General features: G+C 39.9%; 1 protein-coding gene across 1 annotated transcript; it reads right to left on the reverse strand.

The window, feature by feature from the left end:
• Window positions 1-8093: 8093 nt before the first annotated feature.
• LOC142160476 (keratin, type I cytoskeletal 42-like) lies at window positions 8094-16101 on the reverse strand. The gene is made up of 8 exons (XM_075215357.1): window positions 15877-16101; window positions 14436-14518; window positions 13875-14031; window positions 13542-13703; window positions 12399-12524; window positions 11910-12130; window positions 9674-9708; window positions 8094-8316 (listed from the first exon to the last, which is right to left on the reverse strand). The coding sequence occupies exons 1-8, from the start codon at window positions 16084-16086 to the stop codon at window positions 8258-8260; spliced, it is 1053 nt and encodes a 350-aa protein (XP_075071458.1). The 5' UTR covers window positions 16087-16101; the 3' UTR covers window positions 8094-8257.
• Between the last annotated feature and the right edge of the window lie 7158 nt (window positions 16102-23259).

Raw genomic sequence — 23259 nt, forward strand, 5'->3', positions numbered from 1 at the left:
GATCGTTTCTGACCTTAGCTAGCTGGTGTACAAAGTCCACAAAAACAGAGAATGGGGGAAATGGCACATTGTTCCGCTGTTTGTATTTGGAGCCATAGGTGACCCATTGTTCCTGCAGATTGTAAGGTAGCTTTTGAACTATGAGGTTAATGCCTCTGGCTGTGTCAAGGTAGGCAAGTCCTGGTAAGTCTCCTTCAGACTTGGCTACTTGAAGCTCCATTAATAAGTCACTCAGTTCTCTAAGTCTCTAGTAGCCCTTGTTAGGTAATATAGGGAAATCATCAATTCTTTTGAATAGTGCACCTTCTATTGCTTCTGGTGAGCCATAACATTCCTCAAGTCTATCCCAGATCATTTTAAGGCCAGACTCTGGGTAGTTTATATTAATTGCTCTGATCCTTTTAGCATGTTCAACAGACTCATTTCCAAGCCATTTAATTAAGAGGTCTATCTCCTCGCTATATGAAAGGTCTAAGCCTCTGATTGCATTTAGGAAGGAGGATCGCCAAGCTCTGAAGCTCTCAGGTCGATCATTAAACTTTGAAAGTCCTTGTGTTACTAGCTCTCTTCTTGCAAGAAACTTGGCAAAGTCTAGTGTGTCCTGGTTGGCTCTAGGATGTGCTGTCGGTGTATGAACATAGTGAGCAAGTGGTGTGTGGTCATACCTGCTAGGATTGTCTGTTTCCAGCCGGCTTGTGTCATGCCACTTTTGTCTGTAGGAGGCGCTGCCTTTGTTGTAGTTTACAGACTCAAAATCTTGGTGTGCGGGAGGAATGTTCCTCGTGGGTTCACCTTGTGTAGAATTCTCTTGCTTGTAAATTTGCGGTTTGTTGTTCACATGTGGTTTCACTGTACAGCGTGTTAGACTTTTTTCAATGATAAATTCTGTTTGCATACCTTTTGCTTCTGGAGAATTGCTACTCATTTTGGAGACTTGATGGACATATTCCGATGTGCGTTGCAGTGGATCTTGGGATCCTAGCTCTGAGTCAAGTACATTGATGGTGCCTTTTATATCAGGGCGATCTGCAGTCTCCAAGAAGTCTGCTTCAGCAATGGCAGCTGCGGCTTCCTTTTCTGCAGCAAGCTTTTCCATATTTGCCTCTAAGCGTAATTTCTCTACTGTCATTTCTGCCTCCTGACGTGATTTCTCTGCCTCCAATCGTGATTTCTCTATTGTCATTTCTGCCTCCTGATGTGATTTCTCTATTTTCAATTGCATTTCTTCATCTGCAAAGTTGGAGCGTACTTTCACGGCTACAGCTTTTGCGCGGGCAATGATGGCTGCGTTGGTGACAGATGAAGATTTTGAGAAACCACAGGTTTGAGACCTTGTTTTGTATGAAGGTGTCGTTTTCTGTGACATGATGTTGAGAGGTAGGTGTTTGACTGTATAGAGATCACTATATTGCAGTATACAGGTAACTGCATATACTGAGTGCCAGTTTCTGAGAAGTCAAGAGTGTTGGCTCCTTTAAGGAGGTGCTTGACTATGCAGGAACTGCTTTATTGCTGAATCAGGATGGCTGCACTGACAATTTTTAGGTTTCTGTGAAGTCAAGGGGCTGCACTCCTCTTGCTGAGTGGCCACTGTGTTGCAGACTGTGTAGAAAACTGCTGAGTTTGTCATATGCAGATAACTGAGCTGGCAGTGTAGCAGGTCTGTTAATCTGAATATATGTGGTCCACTTGCTGACAGCCAATGTTTTACTGTTCTGTCTTCACTATAATCTTCTCTTTAGCCTGAATATAATCAGACAGACAGCATAACCACTCCTACTTCAATGTTGTTTATTCAAGTAGTTAAGAATGTTATAATTCAAGTGGTAAAACTGTAATACAGAAATAAAGAAATACATTTACAACATGAACAGATGTAATGTAATGCAAACATGAAAACACATGACAAAAGTGCATAACTAGGGAGCAATCTTACTATTGATGCTGTGCTAAGGGGAGAGATATACTGCACCTCTTGCTTCTAGCATGTAATATCTAAAATGGAGGCCGTAGCTACCCATGGTGCTTTGGTGAATAAACTACAGAGGCTCTGAGAGTTCAATTTAAGTTAATACCAAGCTGACCACTAGATGGAGTTTACACAAAATACATACATATATAAATACATAACTGCTGAAGGCATAACACCTGTACTCTTCCCTGTCATATGCAGGCACAAACCTCTGCCCTGCATTGACTTGAGCACCTGCATACCTGTGCCCATCCCTAACTTGTGCACTCTAGTGAATAGAAAGGAATTCCAGTTATAAGAATTAACAAATAATATATTTGTGGGGAATAAGGCCTAAGCATAACTGCAGTGTAAACATTGTATATCAAATGAATCCATTGAGCTATTCTGTAAACTAAGGTATGAAATGTGAAGATAGAAGAACTGATGCTTGTTTATTTGGTGGCTCTGTCCACCTGTGTGTTAAAAGATAACAACATCTCCTTTAGGGGAAGCTGAGCAGCTTCAAAGACCTCCAGGGGTGAGCTTATGTCCTATTGTAGGATGGAGTTTTGACACCTGAGAAGAGTTCTAGGAACCACTTAGCATGTTGTCTTAAACATAGGTGATGGCTTGCTATATTTTATATAGACAAATATAATTCAGTTTCAAAATGCAACTTTTAATCAATAAAATAGCGATCATCATCACCATTTATTTATATAGCGCAACTAATTCCGCAGCGCTGTACAGAGAACTCACTCACATCAGCGCCTGCCCAAATAGGGCTTTCTGTCTAAATTCCTGAACACACACACAAAGACAGACAGACAGACTAGGGTCAATTTGTTAGCAGCCAATTAACCTACCAGTATGTTTTTGGAGTGTGGGAGGAAACCGGAGCACGCGGAGGAAACCCACACAAACACAGGGAGAACATACAAACTCCTCACAGATAAGGTCATGGTCTGAAAGGCAGAAGTGCTAACCACTACACCACCGATCAACTGCATATTTACAAATCGCATGATGAAGATTAGCACATACGTCGAATAAAGCTGTCTGTCACTCCGGTATCTGGGGAAATTAGTATCAGCTCACATACTACACAGGACCTATAGATGTTTGGTATCTGGAGACTTGTAAATTTATACTGGATTTATTAATATTAAAATTGGGTCTATGTGACACTCCCCAGGAAAGTTATTTTAGCATTGGGTATGAAACAGAGATGTAAATAGTGTTTGTGTACCTGGTACCCCTGCCCTCTGATGCCCAACCCCTGGAGTAGAAGAAAGTTGGAAAAGTGTCTTTAAAACAATGAGAACACTTTCAAGAAATTGTCAGTCTTTTGAGAAATCAATCAAAAATTGATTATCTGTCCATCTTCCAAGCCAATTTCCCCTTGGTGCAGATTATACAACTCACATGAAAGTTTAAATTCTGAACCTTTCTCCTTTTATTTCACATGTTTTGCATATGTATGCCATGTCAATTTAATTGTTTTTATAACCTGTAATCATTGAACTTTTTTATATATTGAATCTAAAAATTCAATAAGTGCTGTCATTATTGCTCTAAACGAAGTCATGGCCTTTTATGAAGAAGATTGCTTGACCATGGTATCCCTTTAAATGCTTATTTGTGAATTGCTAATACATTAGTGTACCAAACCTAGTGTGTGCCTCCATGTACATTTGTGTCACAGAGCCTTGCTTGAGGTGTTAAGTATTAACCCTTTGATTGATGGTGTGCGTAGCAAGGAGCACAGTATACCATTGTGGGAAGTGTAACTCTTTTAGCTATCAAACGCAGAATGTGCGCAATTGGGTAATTGAGTCAGAAGTTTACTACAGGCCTTATACATAGCTGGTGGCAGTGCGGAGTTTTGTGGAAATGTGAGCCTGTGTTGGGGAGGGACCAGCTAAATCTGTAACCTTAGAGAGAGGTGTGTGCGAGATTTAGGCTGGAATCCTCTGTGTTCCCTTACAGTAAGCTTCCAAGTCATGAGTACGCAGAGGGCGGTTTGTGACATGCAAATTTAGTCAGGAGTGGTTTACTGATGAAATTGCAGTTATCTAATCTTTAACTGATTTGTTATATGATAATATCATAAATCAGGGATTGGCTACAGACAGCTATCCTTGACATGCACAAATAAACCTATGCTCTCCCCTGAGTTGTGCACCTACACACCTGTGCACACCACTGACTTGTGCACCCACATATCTGTGCCCTAACCTGAGTTAAGCACCCACATACCTGTGCCCTTCCCTGTCTTGTGTGCCCACACATCTCTGCATTAGCCTGTATCCACACACCTGTGCCCTGACCTGATTTGTGCACACACAAACATGTTCCCTGCCCTGACTTCTGAAATCCATATACTTGTGCCCTCCCCAAACTTGTGCACCCACACACCTGTGCCCTCCCAAGAACTGTGCACCCATACATCTGTGCCCTTCCCTTATATGTGCACTCATGCAATTGTGCCTTAGTTGACTTGTGCACCAATATACCTGTGCGGTGCCATGATTTTGCTCATATAAACCTGTGCCCTTTCCAGATTTGTGCACCCACACACCTGTCCCCACCCCTGACTTGTGCACACTCCTACCTGTGCCATCCTCTGGCTTGTGCACACACAGATCTGTGTCCAGCCCTGGGCACCTAAACACAATGCCTTCTTCTGACTTGTACACCTTCCCTCTTGTGCCCTCCCCTAACTTGTGCACACATACATGGGTTCACTCCCCTGACTTGTGCACACATACATTTGTGCCCTCCCAAGAACTATGCACCCACACACCTTTGCCAACCCTGACTTGTGCAGCCACAAACTTGTGCTCTCCCCTTTTCTGAAATGCTCAGACACACACCTGTGCCCCATCTGACTTTTGCAGCCACAAACTTGTGCACTCTCCTGTTTTGAATTGTGCACCCACGCACCTATGCCCACTCTAGACTTGTGCACACACAATCCTGTGTCCTCCCCTTTCTTGCGCACCCACATACCTGTGCCCTGTCCTGAACTGTGCACCTGCACACCAGTATCCATCTCTGACTTGCGCAGTGACACACTTGTGCCCTCCCCCAAACTTGTCCATCCACACACCTCTGCCCTACCCTGACCTTTCCACCAGGAAGCCTGTGACCTTCTCTGATTTTAGCTCACATAAACCTGTGACCTCTCCAGATTTGTGCACCCAAATACCTGTGCCATTACCTGTATTGTGCACCCACACACTGTCCTAGCCTTACTTGTCTATCTACACACATGTACACTAGCCTGAATTGTGAACTATTGAAACAAAATAATAGTTTTTTTATTTTGACAAGGGGCCTTATAAATAACTATAAGATTAATGGGGCACTATATATTATCAATATATATTACAACTATACCTACTGGGGCCACATGAATATTATTAATATCATACTTGCCAACCTTATGTTGGCCGGGTCCGGGAGATCCTGGAGGGCAGGAGGAGTGTATGGGTGAAGGGGGCGGGATTTCACAATTTGCGTTATTTTGACCCCGCACCCGGAGATGTAATGCCTGTTTTGGGTCTTAAAGACCCCAAACAAGCATTAAATCACTGGGGGCGGGGCCAATATGACACACTTCACTAAGGCGACGCCCCATTCGCTAGTACATTTCGGCTTAAATTTTATTTAAGTGGGCAGATGGGAGTCCATGTGACCTACCCGAAATTCAGGAGTCTCACGGACATTCCAGGAGAGTTGGCATGTATGATTAATATACCTACTATTGGCATTACATATTCTAACTTTAGCTACTAAGAGCACTCTATATTATTACTATACCTAATGGAGGTTCTGCGAATTATTACTATAGCTAACAGGGGTAATATTATTTATTTATTTAACAAGGAGTCAACTGCATGTCCTAGTGCATGCTAACATTTTTTGGGCTATATAAGCAGTCATTGCATTTCAAAATATTTGTCCTGACCAAGGGTACCAGGAGATGACAAACAAATACATGGGGGTAAATTACTAAAGTACGGTTTAATCTTATGGGTCCAAATTCATTTTTGAATAATACTATTGAATTGCGTGAAGGGGGTAACACTTATTATTTCATGATGGGGATATCATTTGCACTGCACACTTTTGGCACTACAAGTGGCACCGTGCACCTTTGCACTAGTAAATACTAGCACTTGCAGTGCCACAAGTGTGCAGTATACAAGGTGCCACTCTCATCTAATGATAAGTGTTGCCCTTTCTTATAATTATATATTACTGATCCCTTAATATTTTCATAAAATAATTTTGCTCTCTTTATTTATTCATAAAACAAGTTAACCCGTGCATGATACTCATGCATTCTAGTCAAATCAAGCTACTTAAGGTGTTAAAAAGGTTCTTGTCATCTTCAACGCCACACACACACGCCGCTAGGCTTTTATATATTAGATAATGCTAAGAATTTAGTAGGTCAGTGTAGTATATAACTCCGTCCAGCAGGTGGGGCTGCAGCTTGAGCACTCTGTCACCCGGTAGTTTTTTCCACACACACACACACACACTAACACACGCCGCTAGGCTTTTATATATTAGATAATATAGCCCCATTTATAAACTTATAATTTTACTCCCATAAGATCATTATGAATTATTTTTGTCCCTTTAATTAATAAATAATATTGCCCTCATTATTAATATGTATATTGGGCCCGCTTTTATGTCCTGAATGGCCACATAGCTCAACCGGTGACCATTCAAAATAAAATGCGGGTTAGCCAAAACCGAGTGCGGTTTTGACTAAACAGGAGGAGGTTTTGGTGTTTGCAAACTGCCACGTATCGCATGAGGTTTGAGTTTTCAGCCTCCAAAATCGTTCAGAAGTAAAGTTCTCGCCTTGGAGCAGAAAACTGCAAGAGATATGTGGCGGTTTGTAAACCGCACAGAAAACAAACTTTAATAAATTTATTACCCCATGATGTCTTATCATTCTCATGATTCATTTAGGATTTAAAAGAAGACTAAACCATAAAGTATTTTAGAATAAATACAGAAAGGTTTAAATTAATGAAAGTGGGGGTAGTAATAAGGACTTTTTAATTTTGACCTTTCAAATTGCACATCATCTGAAGTATCCTCTAGCCCACAAATATAGGGGCAGATTGATTTTCTGGGTGTTTCCAATGACGCAAAGGGGGGGATCACTTACGCAAAGGAGCATTGCTGGTTCACTTTTTTGCAGTTATGTAAAGCTACAATATCTTATGGAATTTTGGGACATTATAGTTTTGAAGTACAGTTCCAAGTTACATTCATGTTACTCTTTATATGTTACAAAGGGTTATAGCACTTCCAATGTCTTAAACTAGTCCTGCATGTTAATCCAACAATACCAAGTTTATTCTCAGCTTTAACATTTTCAGCAGTGAAGACAGGAAACGTTGGGCACGGGCACCCAATGCTCTACCAAATAATCATAGATTTGAGACATGTGCATCAGCAGGAATCAAAGTTTATTTAAGAAATAATAAGGCAGAAAAAAACAAAATAAAATAGTGACTATACAGTCCAAGAGCCAACATTATCTGTGATACACAAGCCCAATAGAGCCTGTGAATGAGACCATTCTTGGTTTCCGTGATCACATACATTTTGCAATGGTCATAAAGTATTAGGTTACAGCACAATAACTTTTTACTGGTGGGTGCTGGAAATATCTGCTGGGGTTTAATTAAATATTATAAACATACATTACGTCACCAACAAGGTGAGAAAAAAAATACAGTGAAACAAGTGAAATTCTGTTTCCAATTGTTAGTCTTATATCAAAAATGTTTTGGAACATCCTTAAATCAAAGCATTTATAAACCCAAGATAAATCCCTTGTCAATCAAGGAGCAAAGTGTGTATTATAGATTGCTATAGTAGACATGTCTAAAACACCCATATGGAATCATGAAAATAATCCATCTCAATAAGGCATCCTAGGTAATGAGCTCACATTATTCCCGTTAAATTGTTTTTGTTTTTTAACAGCATGTATTTAAACCTGGAGCATCTTTACTATGCTAGAGAGACCTAAAATACTTATTCTCTTAAAGTAAAAACCAGTAGAACACATTTACAGGAATACATAACATATTGCTGGTGCTCACCCTATGACCCATTGAAATAATCACTTGCTATATACCTCAATTGTCTAAAAATAAAGAAAGGCTACAAGATAAGTAACATATCTAAGAAAAGAAAAGTATATAATAATTCTATTGGTTCACACTTGGTCTTCTTATATCTGCAGCGTGATATAGATAGTTATTAGCATTTGGATTCATGGGCGTGCTCAGTTGTGTGATGTATCATTTTGTGGTGAGATCCTGGTAATAAAAAATGCAAAATGAACATACAATTTACTTTTTTGTATCGCAAAAGCAACATAATAATTACAAATTCATCTTACACTAAATGGCAAATCAGTGACAATTCATCAGTCCAAACATGAGTTATGATTGGACGAATGATGATTCTAAATGTAAAAGATATGGCATAGAATGAAAAACAATGTATGAGTAATCGTATGTGTTTCATAGGCTCAATTACACCTTTATGTTTTATGTTTAGTCAAATAAAATATGCAGCATAATATACAAACAATATACAAACAAGTGGAAAAAAAGTGCAATTTGAATAATTTTTTTAAAAAAAGTAACAAGGAAAACAAAACAATATTTGTGTCTCTTGGTAATACTTCTTGATAAAATATTTTAGACTGTAAGTTCCAATAGGACAGAGACTGATGTGAGTGAGTAAGCGCTGCGGAATTAGTGGCTCTATATCAATAGCTGATGATAAAAATGCATCTGATTTTATTTCACCATTTTTTACTCATATTAAGAAATAAACATGGTATATAAATATATATTTGAATTGAACTGTCACAGTCAAAGACAGAGAAATGCTACATAGGGGCAGATTCATCTAGATTTCTGAAAAATAATAATTGTGTATATTTGAGAATATGATAGCTAGAATCTGATTGATTGTTATATAGCAACACCTATACTTTTCCTTTTAGGAAAATTTGATAAATCTACCCCATAAAGAAATTAAGTGGTTAGCACTTCTGCCTTACAGCACTGGGGTCATGAGTTCAATTCCCATCCATGGCCTTAACTGTGAGGATTTGTTTGTTCTGGCTGTGTTTGCGTGGTTTTCCTCCTGGTGCTCTGGTTTTCCCCCACACTCCAAAAACATACTGGTAGGTTAATTGGCTGCTAACAAATTGACCCTAGTCTGTGTCTGTGTTTGTGTATGTATGTTAGGGAATTAAGACTGTGAGCGCTGCGGAATTAGTGGCGCTATATAAATAAATGGTGATGATGAAGGGACTGATGTTAGTAGGGGAGCTCTGCGCTATTAGTGGTGCTATATCAATAGCTGATGATGATAATGTATGTGATTTTATTTGACCATATTTTACACATAATAAGAAATAAACCTGGTCTATATATTGCACTGTCACAGTCAAAGACAGAGAAATGCTACATAGGGGTAGATTCATATAAATTTCTGAAAAATAAAAATGGAGTATATTTGAGAATATGAGAGAAAGAATCTGATTGGTTGCTATGGGCAACACCTCCACATTTCCTTTTTGGAAGGTTTGATGAACCTATACAATAGCATTTTAAAGTAAAAGAAATTAGAAATTAGAAAGTCCACTTATCCACTCACCATGTTTTCCACTTGACATGTGATTGTCTGCCAAACTGCGAAACAAATCAGACCATTAGTCTATTGAAGAAATACATTATTCTATCAGTCCATTGGTTATGTGGTGCCCTACATAGTGAAAAACCTTTTGTGTATATCTTAAAGTATTGTACAAGGAGACAATCAGCTGAGCGGGTAAGAGCTGTAAGTGTCCTAGTTAGTCAGCTACAGGGCACCTAAAGGAGAGGAGCCACTATCAGTGTTGTGCTACACAGAGGGGCCATAAAAGGTGAGCTATAAAAACAATAACATTAACAGAAGGGACACAGAGGAGAGGAGGAGTAGAAAGGGGTAGAAGGACAGAAATAATTAACAGAGAAAACAAGAAAACTAGACCAAAATGGGTAGAGAGAGACAGATATTAAAATAAGAGAGATCGAGGGAGAGAGAGAGAGATCAATGTAAAGATAGAAAGAGACTTTAAGAAGATAGGAGACATAAAAAGACATCACCCGAATAAAGGAAACAAAAGGAATATATCATAGAAAGATTACATTCTTACCAAATAGATAGGAGAGCAGGTTGAGAAGGTAAGAGAGGGAAAAACTGACATAATATGAAAAGAAACATGTATACCTGATAGGAGCAAAATGTAGAACAGACTGACAGGCAGTGGGAGGTAAGAGTCAGTCAGTAAATTTAGATGTCAGACTAATAACATAGAAAAGTGGTCAGAATCAGTAGACAAACTGCAACAGCAGAGCATGATGCTGCCAAGACAAATAAAAGGAATATTGCTGAAGACCAATCCAACATCTATAAAATGGGAACCTAAGCTGCCAATCCAAAAGTATACACCAACTGAATCATCTGGATCATAACACCACTTTTCCCACTGATTTGATTTAAATGGAAGTTGCATACTCCACTCCCTAAAATTGTCTCCCTTGAATCCCTCCCTATTATTTTTCTGACCACATTGAGGCTTCCTTGATGTGCTGCAGCCCTTCCTGGCACTGGCTGAGGGCTCTGAGACATGGAGGAGAAGACCCATCCAGTGGAGCACATCAGTCATCACAAGTGCCATGAAGAGATAGAGGCATGACAGCTCAGGTGTGCTGCTTGCAGGGAGTGCTACCATTTTCAGACTATACTCAGGTGCCAGTGCAGGTCAAGTATGTCCCATGTCAGGGCTACATTTCCAGCATGGGTCCTTGGCAGTAGAGACTTTTGATTAAAAGACAGCAACTGAAAACACTGCGAAAGCTTGTGTCATTGAGGGGACAGGAGAATTTAAAATAATGTTCAACCCATAAATTAAACAGTTTGTCCACCCTCCCAGTATAAAGTCAGGTAGTTGTATTTAACAGTGATGGGGGATTTGTCTGGAAGGGAGTACATAATAGGCTTGCTTTGACTTCAGCTTAATCACAAGCTGCTTTCTCTAGAGATATCACACCCCCCTCCCCACCAAATTTTAAGTGACCTATTTGCTGTCAAATACAGTGATTAAGTGTACGATGAGAGGTAGAAAAAATAATTTAAGTCTTTAATTTACAACTTCCAGCAGTCACAAGTGTGTACTGATTTTCCATGCTGCCACATTAAAATTTCTACTTTGATTTATTACAAGAATAGTATTATTTATCACTTTTAAGGTCATTTGTAAAGCTATATATTAAATAGGATAGATAATAAAAGAATATAGAGACTGATCTTTTATAGTCATTTATTAGGGAAGTTAACAGGAGTAATTATTAATATTTTTGACTACTTCCCTCCCTTCCAATTCCTTTACCTAAATCCAATTAACATAGGTCAAACAATTAAAATAGTCTAATTTATTGGGCTCTGGAACTTGTTGGGGTCTTGACTCTCTTAGCATAACAATGACATTCTCTCTCAGAAGCTAGGGAAAAAATAATCGCCATTTATGACCACTGACCAGACCAGCACAGTTACGTTAGTTAACTAGTCATTTAGAATTTCTAAACCGAGGATAAATCAATTTGTTGTACATTTCATATTCTAAATTCCAATATCTTTTTATCCATAACACATGACATTTAAAAACTATAAAAGTTTCCTCTAACAATTTTATGGTCATCATCATTTTTAAGTGAAGGAAGCCTTAATTTAGCTATTCAGTGAGCGTTTATTAAGCTTACTACAAAACTGAGAAGTGTCAATTTAATGTAAATTTTAAGCCAGCATTACTGAACTGAATGGCAGCTGTATAATACATTGCTGAACTTACTGGATGTCATGTCCATCCAAGAGGCGTTTGTAGGTGGCGATCTCCATCTCCAGGTGGGTCTTCTGATCCATCAGGATCTTGTACTCATAGTTCTGACGTTCCAGATCAGATCTGATTTGAGCCAGCTGAGACTCCACATTATCGATCATAGCTTGTAACTGGGCGATTTGGGAACCATAAGTAGCTTGTGTCTCTGCCAAAGTGCATTCCAGGGCTGAAGTCTATATTTGAGAATTTGACAATAGCATAAAATAATGCACACAGAGAGCATGCAATGGACAATGGGTAATTTTTTTGCATCATTAAATGTTATTAACTATGGAGTTATTTGAGATAGGCCAACTGAACTATATCCACCAAATTGTGGTTTTCAAGCTCACTTTTTAAATGTTAGCCGCAACAGACATTTGTTACATGCCACCGCATCAGTATGTAATAGAAGACAAGGGAAAACTACTAATTATTAGAATTCCAACTATTTTTACATACCATGCTCAACTGGCTCTGCAGTTCAATTTCCAGGGTCTGGACACAGCGCTTCAGCTCAATGACCTCGGTTTGCACAGACTGGAGTTGCTGTGAGTCTGAAGCCACCTGACAATTTAGCTCTTCACTCTGCCAATACAATTAAAAGTGTTACAAAGGCAATGGATGGATGCTGCTAATAGAATGACCAATTTCCTTAGTGGTGCTTTAACAAAAGTAAAACCTGCTTTTTGTTTGTCTGAATATGCTGAAGAAACTGACTACTTAAATTTCCCAATGGAGCCAAGTATTGTTTTGTCATATGTACCAGGCATATATTTATGCTCACAATAGTGGATAATGGCATCAGGAACAGAATCTAGAATCATATCAAAGAAAGTGGAGCATGTATGACCTCTTCAATCAGTAATGTTAGTCTGGTGCGGGCAACTTACTCTTTGTTTCAATGAACTCAGGGCGATGTTCTCTAGAATTCCTGAAGCTTGATTAATGTTTGAATATCTACAAGTCAAGTGAGGGGCTCTTTGCATATTTTAATGAAGATGTAGCCTCAGAAAAACTGATTGGAGCCGGGCAATAAGCTGGGGGCATTGTTTGCATACCACTCACAGATCTTATTCTCCATCTGGGCATATTAGAAAATCATGAGTGTTTTTGTTGTGATATGGCATGAAAAAATGTGTGGACTGGTGGGTACCCATTATTGTTTGGTTGATACAATATGTTTAGTGTTTCACCTATAAGTTAATAAAAGCATTAGATATGACAAATGCAATGCATGTTCAAGGAGTTAGGGCAGAGGTTCCCAAACTATGTGCCTAGGCTCCATGGGGTGCCTCAGCGATCTCACAGGGGTGCCTCGGTCAGGGCCAGTGGTAAACAAGGCTGGGGACTACTTGGTAATTATTTTGGATTAGGGTGCCTTGAAAAAAATTAGGGTATATAATTCTAAGTATTTTTTACAACTAACAATTTTTCTTCCCTTCCTGTATTTTATTTGTTTAATCAACCATAGGATTTTCAATTGAATAAAAAAAAGTGACAGGCAGTTTATGTGTCTTGGGTGTTTATTACTTTGCAATGGGTTATTATTATTCATTTAAAACAAAAATATAATTAATTATATTGAAACCAATAGTATTCTACCCTTTGTCTGAAAATATCATCAGCGTCTCTCAGGTTCCTCTCCATCAGGTTTTCATATTCATCCCGGATTTCAGACAGGGCTCTATTGAGGTCAATGGATGGGGCAGCATTCATTTCCACGTTGATTCTAGCCCCAAGCTGGGCACGAAGGCTGTTTACTTCCTAAAGAGATGAGAAATGTATACACAATAATACATAACAATGAGAGTAATGTAACACACAGATTATTTTTACTACAATAAATGTCTGGATCCAAGAAAATCTATTTTTTGCTCTCTTACCCTTCCTGAGGTTTATTTTTACATTTCTCTAGGTTTTATAACTGAAGATTACCTCTTCATGATTTATTTTCATCTCCTGCAATTCTTCCTGGAGGCTCTGAACTTGCATCTCCAGGTCACATGTCTCCTGGTTCAGTCCATCTAGCACTCTGCGCAGAGCGTTTCCATCAGATTCAGCACTATTACTCATACGCCGTTCAATCTCATACCTGGAGAGTACAAAGCAGCCTTATTAATTTACTAGCTTAATAGGCAAACCCGGCACAAGTGTAGGAAAGCATTATTTAGGGTGAAGCATTGAATGTAATATTTTTTATTTTATTTGCTTTTTTGCTTTTTAGTGCAACTTGGTTTTTACCATACACAAAAGAGCAGCATCATCATTTTCAATCCACAATTGCACATTTAGGGTGTTATCTACCAGATCCTTTTCATTTCATAGTCAGTGTGTAAATTACTGCAAATTCTTCATCTAACATATCCTACCCCTAGTCATAACAGGGTCATCTTCCCTCTTGTAGTAAAATCAGTTTGCCTTTATAATACCTTTCTAGTAAATACTGTGTACATAGCAGACATGATATAGAGAAACATGTAATAATAAAATATATACTTGTCACGGAAGTCATCAGCAGCCAGTCTGGCATTGTCAATCTGTAGAACAATCCTGGCATTGTCTGTTGTAGCTGCAGAAATCTGTAAAAGATATTAACCCATGACGCTCAATGACATGATGTAGTTGCTTTGCTGAATTAGGCCCTCATTTAGAGATGAATGTCCTTTTTCTTGTATAAAATACACTTTTTTGTACTTCTATACTGCACACAAAAATGCATCCGTAAATGTCTGCATGCAGATTCAGCAATCTTATATTTACGACTTCTTATATTTAGAGAGGAGGAATGGAGGAGGGATGGGGGTCAAACATAAGCTAAGGTGGAAGATACGCTTTTCAGCGGGCATATATCTTGTGGGTGTTTCATCTCTGCTGCAAAGATGTGTTGATGATGATCATCATCAAAACAGACCTTTGCATTGATGAATTAATTAAAAATAATTAATTAAACAGATGATTTAATTACATGAATTAAAAAAACTGTGCTTCCTCTTTGCCAACAAAAATGATCCATGCACCATCGTTCATATCCTGGGTTGGTTGCCACTAATGCGGGGAGAATGAACAGTATGAGCTACCCCTGCAGAAGTCGAAATCAGCACCAGGCTATGACATGCTGGGCTGGTCCCACTATAACAGGGAAACCCACAGTGTGGGGTCCCCCTATTATAGTTGGACACAGCTGCAGCCTGTTCAGCACAGAGATGAATTCCCAATAGAATCAGGCTGGCAACCAAAATACACTTTAATACTAGCAAAAAAACCAACCCCTTGCTGAATGCACAGGAGCTCCTACCAAAACCCCTGTGCAGTGGGTATTAATAAGCTGTTAAACTTGAAAACAAAACATTTTTGTAGGTGGTATTACTGGTCCCAGAAAATAAAAATTTATTTATTTAATTGAACATTAAATCACCAGTGATCATCAAGCTGATGAAAATGACTAGCCTCTCTACAGCATCATGATAAGCTTACAGTATCTTGATACACTTTAAACATATCTTCATTCAGATGCATTTAACATACTATGTTGAGTTGCATGTACCTTAAGATATGTACATCCCAGAATGAACACATAAGTGTGTGATTTTTTTTCCTGCATGCATTTTGCATCTACATTTTGGATGCAAATGAGTCTAACACTACATGAGGTCCATAGTTTTTAATTTTAGATGAGCAAGGATATGATTAGTTTTATACTGTTGTACATATTTTTGAGAAGCAAATAAATACAGTGAATGCATATGTACTAGTTTGTTATATTGCTGCTAATCCTATAGCTGAAATTAAAGGTTACATACGATTTTGTATCTTTATCATCATCATCATCATCATCTATATATCTTTAGTAAAATGTCATAAGATGCAAATTGATTACTTATCGTTGCTAATCATATTGATTTTCTTTTACCTGAAAAATACTTTTCTGATAGTTTACCTGGTTCTGGAGGTCTGAAATAATTCTGAAGTACTGACTGGAGTCGGGCAATGAGCTGGTGGCATTGTTTGCATACCACTCACAGATCTTCTTCTCCAGTTGGGCATTTTCCTCTTCTAGAGCACTGACTTTATCCAGGTAGGATGATAAGCGATCATTCAATATCTGCATGGTTTGCTTCTCATTGATATTGAGCAGGCTATCATTCATCCAACCACCATGGCCTCCAGAGCTGTAATGTGTAGCATGACTATGGCCTCCATGATGATTGATAGATGGGTGCTTGGAGACTGCTTTACAACTTGATCCACCATAGCCACTGAAAGCTTTGTGGTGGCCTTGATGATGGGACATATTGGATCCTCCATAATGGACTTTATGGGAGCCTCCATTATGTGACAAATTAGAGCCTCCATGATGGGAAATGTGAGAACCTCCATGATGGGAATTTCCAAGATGAGATGAGCCAACATGAGATTTATGGAAGCCGCCATGATGAGAAAGATGTGATTTATTATGATGGATCAAATGAGATACTCCTCCGGCATGTGACAAATGGGAGCCTCCATGATGGGAATTTTGAGAACCTCCATGACACAAGTTGTTGGAACTTCCATGATGGGACATATGTGATCCCTTTCCATAATGGGATCCTCCATGATGAGCTGTTGAAAAATGACTGAACACTTTGGGACAATGCCCTCCTGTGTGGTAGCCTCCTTTTAGGGCTCCAATTAAAGAATAGCTGTGCTTGGTGTTATGTCTCATGGTGATGGTGGAGAGCAATGAAGTTGGAAACACAAATTACAGGATCTTAGTCTATGAATGAAGTGCTGTGTTGCCTGATTTGGCTTTCTATTTATAGATAGAGAAAGAGGCGTTGAAGAAATCTGGACAATCTTTATGTGCTTTTGCTAGCGTCATGTATGGGTTCTGCATTATTGACCAATCAATTTTAGGTTGAACAACTGGGGTTTGTTTTTTATAAGGAATAGTGCTTACGTAAGGTGGAGAGGGTCCTTGTACATTTATTATTATGCAGCACATCAGACATTTCCACACCCTGATAAACTACATAAACTCTGAGTTTATTTCAAGATGAAAAGTAATGAAATTATTGTTAACCTATGACAAATTTTAATACCTGAGTAATACATTTATAGGGCATGCTTTACATTCTCTTTTACGACCAGTGATTAAGGTGATGTTTTAATGAATGACTAAGGAAAACTAAAGACGAACTATATCTATCTATCTATCTATCTATCTATCTATCTATCTATCTATCTATCTATCTATCTATCTATCTATCTATCTCTTTGCCTATCTACATGAGTAAATGTTGTGTTGAAAGCTGTGTTTGTTAGGAGCTGGTTGCACTCACAAGCCTGTGACATTCCCTGGCTTGTGCATTAACAAACGTGCTCTCCTCTGAATTGTGCACCCACACACCTGTGCCCTTCAATGTTTTGTGCACCCACACATCTGTGCCCTGCCCTGACATTTACTCACATAAACCTGTGCTCTTTCCTGAACTGAGCACCTACACACCTGTGTGCACCCCTTACCATTACAACCAGACATGTGCCCTTCACTTACTTGTAAGCCAACAAAGATGTGCTATCCCCTGAATTGTGCACCAACACATAGCAGTTGTTCTCTCTTCACTATAATCTTCTCTTTAGCCTGAATATAATCAGACAGACAGCATAACCTTTCCTACTTCAATGTTGTTTATTCAAGTAGTTAAGAATGTTATAATTCAAGTGGTAAAACTGTAATACAGAAATAAGGAAATACATTTATAACATGAACAAATGTATTGTAATGCAAACATGAAAACACATGACAAGAGTGCATAACTAGGGAGCAATCTTACCATTGATGCTGTGCTTAGGGGAGAGATATACTGCACCTCTTGCTTCTAGCATGTAATATCTAAAATGGAGGCCGTAGCTACCCATGGTGCTTTGGTGAATAAACTACAGAGGCTCTGAGAGTTCAATTTAAGTTAATATCAGATGGAGTTTACCAGATGGAGTTTACACAGAATACATACATATATAAATACATAACTGCTGAAGGCATAACACTCCCCACCTGGTATCAATTGATGCCACCACTTAAGTCCTCTGAAGGTAACAACAAGATTAGCTCAGAAACTGGTCTAAGAAATAACTTAGTCTCTCCGTGCTTGCAAATCTTGACTTTGACCTTACGGACCTTCCCATCTTTGCTTGGGAATGTTTTGGTGACAAGACTTAAAGGCCACTCATTGCGCTGTGATTGACAATCTCTGGCGAGCACAATGTCACCAGGTTTTAAGTTAGGTTTGGCAACTTGCCACTTGTCCCTTGATTGCAGCGTAGAGATGTACTGTCTCTTCCACCTGTCCCAGAAGGTGTTTGCAAGACTTTGTACTTGCCTCCATTGACGTTTATATAAGTCTTTGGTGTTGAACTCTCCAGGAGGAGCATGGAGAGTCCCAATTTTCTGGGTAAGAAGAGTGGCAGGAGTAAGCAGGAATGGGTCTTCTGGGTCATTAGAAACTGAAGTCAGAGGTCTAGCATTGACAATAGCTGAGACTTCAGCCATGAAGGTTGTTAAACACTCGTGAGTGAGTCTTGCAGTTCCTACTTGTAAGAAGATGGAATCAAGGATTCTGCGAATTATACCGATCATTCTTTCCCAGGTCCCTCCCATATGAGAAGAATGAGGTGGGCTGAAGGTCCATGCACAACCCTGTTCACTAAGGTATCTCTGCACACCTTTCGTGTCGATGTTCGAGCAAATTTGTAGTTCTTTGGCTGCTCCAACGAAGTTAGTGCCTCTGTCGGAGCGGATGTGTTTTATAGGACCAATGATGGCAATAAGACGTCTGAGAGCATTAATGAAGCTTGAAGTGTCCATTGATTCTATGACTTCATTATTGAACAGCTCTGATAGCCATACAGGTGAATACAACTGCCCAGCGCTTACTGCTCACATTCGCCCCTCTTGTATGTCGGGTGATGACAGTCCAGGGACCAAATACATCAAGACCAACGCTAGAAAAGGGAGGTTCTGTACTAAGCCTGTCTGCTGGAAGATTGGCCATTTTCTGAGTTTGAGAAGTACCACGAAGTCTGCGACAAGTGATACATTTGAAGATTATGTTACTTACACGTCGATTTGCTCCAATAATCCAGAACCCAGCTGAACGTAGAGCCCCTTCGGTAAATAATCGTCCCTGATCTTTGACTTCATTGTGATAGTGTTGCACAATTAAAGAAGTAACGTGGTGACTTCCAGGAATGATTAATAGATGTTTCTCATTGGATTCTAAGTTTGCTTCTTCAAGGCGACCTCCTACTCTCTGCAAATTATGCTTGTCGTGGAATGGGTCTAACTTCTTCAGGACGCTGTCTCTAAGAATAGGTTTTCCACTGGTAATACAGTCAATATCTCTAGTATAGGCTTGACGTTGCACAACACGGATAATGAGGTTCTTGGATTGTTGTGTCTCTGTTACTATGTAAGTATTTTGACAGTGATGCCAACCCTTACATCCATTTGCATTTACATGTGTGGTGTTTTTAAATGGCCGAGCTATGTGGGTTAGGCAAGTTAAAGCTCTGACAAGCGATTTCCAAGTTGAGAACCTTTGAAATCTGTGAGGCTCCAATTGACAATCTGAAATTGTGGTATGGATTGTAGTCACTTGTGTACGGATTTCAACATCTGAGTCTGCGTCTACTAACTCAAATGTGTGGCTTTCTGGATTGCTCCAATCTGCTTTGTACAAGAATTCAGGTCCTGTGAGCCATGAAGTGTCTTTAAGGAGATTGGCTGTGACAGCTCTTGTAGCGTGGTCTGCAGCATTGTGAACAGTATATACATAATGCCACTGTTTTGGATTGGTAGATCTCCTAATCCGTAGCACTCGATTGCTGACATAAACATGAAATCGTCTGGTCTCATTGTTAATGTAGCCTAACACTACTTTACTGTCTGTGTAGAATTCTGCTTCTGCAAGCTTAATAGGCAACTCTGATGCGATGTGTTCAGCTAACTCAACGGCTAGTATTGCAGCACAAATTTCCAGTCTGGGTACGGTGTGCTCTGGTTGTGGTGCTAACTTTGCTTTGCCCATAACAAACCCGATATGACATTGTCCTTTTATGTCCACAGTTTTAAGATATTCAACAGCTGCTACTGCTTTAACTGAAGCATCAGAGAATACACAGAGTCTCTGGTTCTGTACCTCTGTATATTTTAGGATGGGAGCTATCTCAGCATGGCCATTCTCAAATATTTTGTCCATGATTGGGAAGAAGTGATTTGTTATCTCTGGCCTCAAGTGAAAGTTACTTTTAAGTGAAGAGAAGCGTTTAAGTACTTGTTCACTGTTGTTAGGTAGGCAAGATCTGTGGGTTCTAAAGGGTAGAGGTGCAACACAGCTGCTTGCCTCATCTTTGACTAGTTCATTCTGCATTATTCCTAAGAATTGTTTGTCCTCAATTGACATTGCCACCTGATCATCCTTCTGTGTTCTTTGGAAGACTGTGCACCCTAGATGATCTTGGTAGTTGTCACAGATGTGATTTGTCACTAGAGGAGTCTATGACAGGACAGTGTGGCAATTCTTTTATGAGAAAGCGATTGTGACATGGTTGGAAAATAGAAGGATGTCCTTTTCCCAAGGTATGGGTAAGCATGCTGTTAACAGAAGATGGTCTGTGTACGTTTCCCAGACATACATCTCCTATGAGCATAAGGTGCATTGTGTGGACCGTTGATCTGGCTTCTGACTTTGTGGACCCCTAAGATATCTCTCCCTATGAGTAGAATTATCTGTGCTTGAGGGTCCATTTCTGGTAACAGGTGTGCTATACGTTTCAAGTGTGCATGATGAATAGCTGCATCGGGTGTAGGAATTTCAGACCTGTTATCTGGGATCTGGTTGCACTCAGTGATAGTTGGTAAGGGAAGACAAGTCTTTCCATCCATGGACTCGACTTGATAGCCAGTAGCTCTCCTCCCTGTTGTCTCAAAACTCCCTGCACAAGTCTTTAAGGAGTAAGGAGTGTTGGGGCCTTTGATACTAAAGATTTCAAAGAAGGTTGATCTGGCTAGAGACTTGTTACTTTGATCGTCTAGGATTGCATAGAGTTTGACAGCTTTGTCTGGCTGGCCCTCTGGGTAGACTCTTACTAAACAGATTTTGGAACAAGATCTGCCGCTTATGGCTTCTTTGCAGACTTCAGTACATTGTGAAGTGATCTCTGGTGTGACTGTAGTAGTGTTCCTTCCCTCTCCACTGTGCTCCCCGCCATGCTCGGTGTCACCTTGACTGTGTAATAAAGTCCATGGGGGAGGCCCAGGGTGTAGAGCTGTGTTGTGATCTGTGCTGTTGCACTCTGTGCAGTTGACACTGACCTTACAGTCCTTGGCGAAGTGGGATGTTGAAGAGCAGCACTTGTAGCAGATGTCGTTTTCTGGAAGGAAGGCTTTGCGGTTCTCCAGGGACTTCTCTCTGAAGGTTCTGCATTTCAGGAGAGGATGTGGTCTCCGATGTAGAGGGCACTGTTTGCTAGGATCCTTGTCTTTAGTCTCTTGACTGATATATCTGGAAGACCTGTGGAAGGAATCTGGAGGATACACATTAGTCTTGTGAACTGCAACTGATGTTTTGCGTGGGCTAGGTAGTATTGGGGTAGCACCTGATAGGGTAAAGGCAAAACTAGGATCGTTTCTGACCTTAGCTAGCTGGTGTACAAAGTCCACAAAAACAGAGAATGGGGGAAATGGCACATTGTTCCGCTGTTTGTATTTGGAGCCATAGGTGACCCATTGTTCCTGCAGATTGTAAGGTAGCTTTTGAACTATGAGGTTAATGCCTCTGGCTGTGTCAAGGTAGGCAAGTCCTGGTAAGTCTCCTTCAGACTTGGCTACTTGAAGCTCCATTAATAAGTCACTCAGTTCTCTAAGTCTCTAGTAGCCCTTGTTAGGTAATAATTGTTAGGGAAATCATCAATTCTTTTGAATAGTGCACCTTCTATTGCTTCTGGTGAGCCATAACATTCCTCAAGTCTATCCCAGATCATTTTAAGGCCAGACTCTGGGTAGTTTATATTAATTGCTCTGATCCTTTTAGCATGTTCAACAGACTCATTTCCAAGCCATTTAATTAAGAGGTCTATCTCCTCACTATATGAAAGGTCTAAGCCTCTGATTGCATTTAGGAAGGAGGATCGCCAAGCTCTGAAGCTCTCAGGTCGATCATTAAACTTTGAAAGTCCTTGTGTTACTAGCTCTCTTCTTGCAAGAAACTTGGCAAAGTCTAGTGTGTCCTGGTTGGCTCTAGGATGTGCTGTCGGTGTATGAACATAGTGAGCAAGTGGTGTGTGGTCATACCTGCTAGGATTGTCTGTTTCCAGCCGGCTTGTGTCATGCCACTTTTGTCTGTAGGAGGCGCTGCCTTTGTTGTAGTTTACAGACTCAAAATCTTGGTGTGCGGGAGGAATGTTCCTTGTGGGTTCACCTTGTGTAGAATTCTCTTGCTTGTAAATTTGCGGTTTGTTGTTCACATGTGGTTTCACTGTACAGCGTGTTAGACTTTTTTCAATGATACATTCTGTTTGCATACCTTTTGCATATTCCGATGTGCGTTGCAGTGGATCTTGGGATCCTAGCTCTGAGTCAAGTACATTGATGGTGCCTTTTATATCAGGGCGATCTGCAGTCTCCAAGAAGTCTGCTTCAGCAATGGCAGCTGCGGCTTCCTTTTCTGCAGCAAGCTTTTCCATATTTGCCTCTAAGCGTAATTTCTCTACTGTCATTTCTGCCTCCTGACGTGATTTCTCTGCCTCCAATCGTGATTTCTCTATTGTCATTTCTGCCTCCTGATGTGATTTCTCTATTTTCAATTGCATTTCTTGCTCTGCAAAGTTGGAGCGTACATTCGCGGCTACAGCTTTTGCGCGGGAAATGATGGCTGCGTTGGTGACAAATGAAGATTTTGAGGAACCACAGGTGCTAAGGGGAGAGATATACTGCACCTCTTGCTTCTAGCATGTAATATCTTAAATGGAGGCCGCAGCTACCCATGGTGCTTTGGTGAATAAACTACAGAGGCTCTGAGAGTTCAATTTAAGTTAATACCAAGCTGACCACTAGATGGAGTTTACACAAAATACATACATATATAAATACATAACTGCTGAAGGCATAACACCTGTACTCTTCCCTGTCATATGCAGGCACAAACCTCTGCCCTGCATTGACTTGAGCACCTGCATACCTGTGCCCATCCCTAACTTGTGCACTGTATTGAATAGAAAGGAATTCCAGTTATAAGAATTAACAAATAATATATTTGTGGGGAATAAGACCTAAGCATAA

Source organism: Mixophyes fleayi, chromosome 6 (assembly GCF_038048845.1).
Source record: "Mixophyes fleayi isolate aMixFle1 chromosome 6, aMixFle1.hap1, whole genome shotgun sequence".
Taxonomy (NCBI): domain Eukaryota; kingdom Metazoa; phylum Chordata; class Amphibia; order Anura; family Limnodynastidae; genus Mixophyes; species Mixophyes fleayi.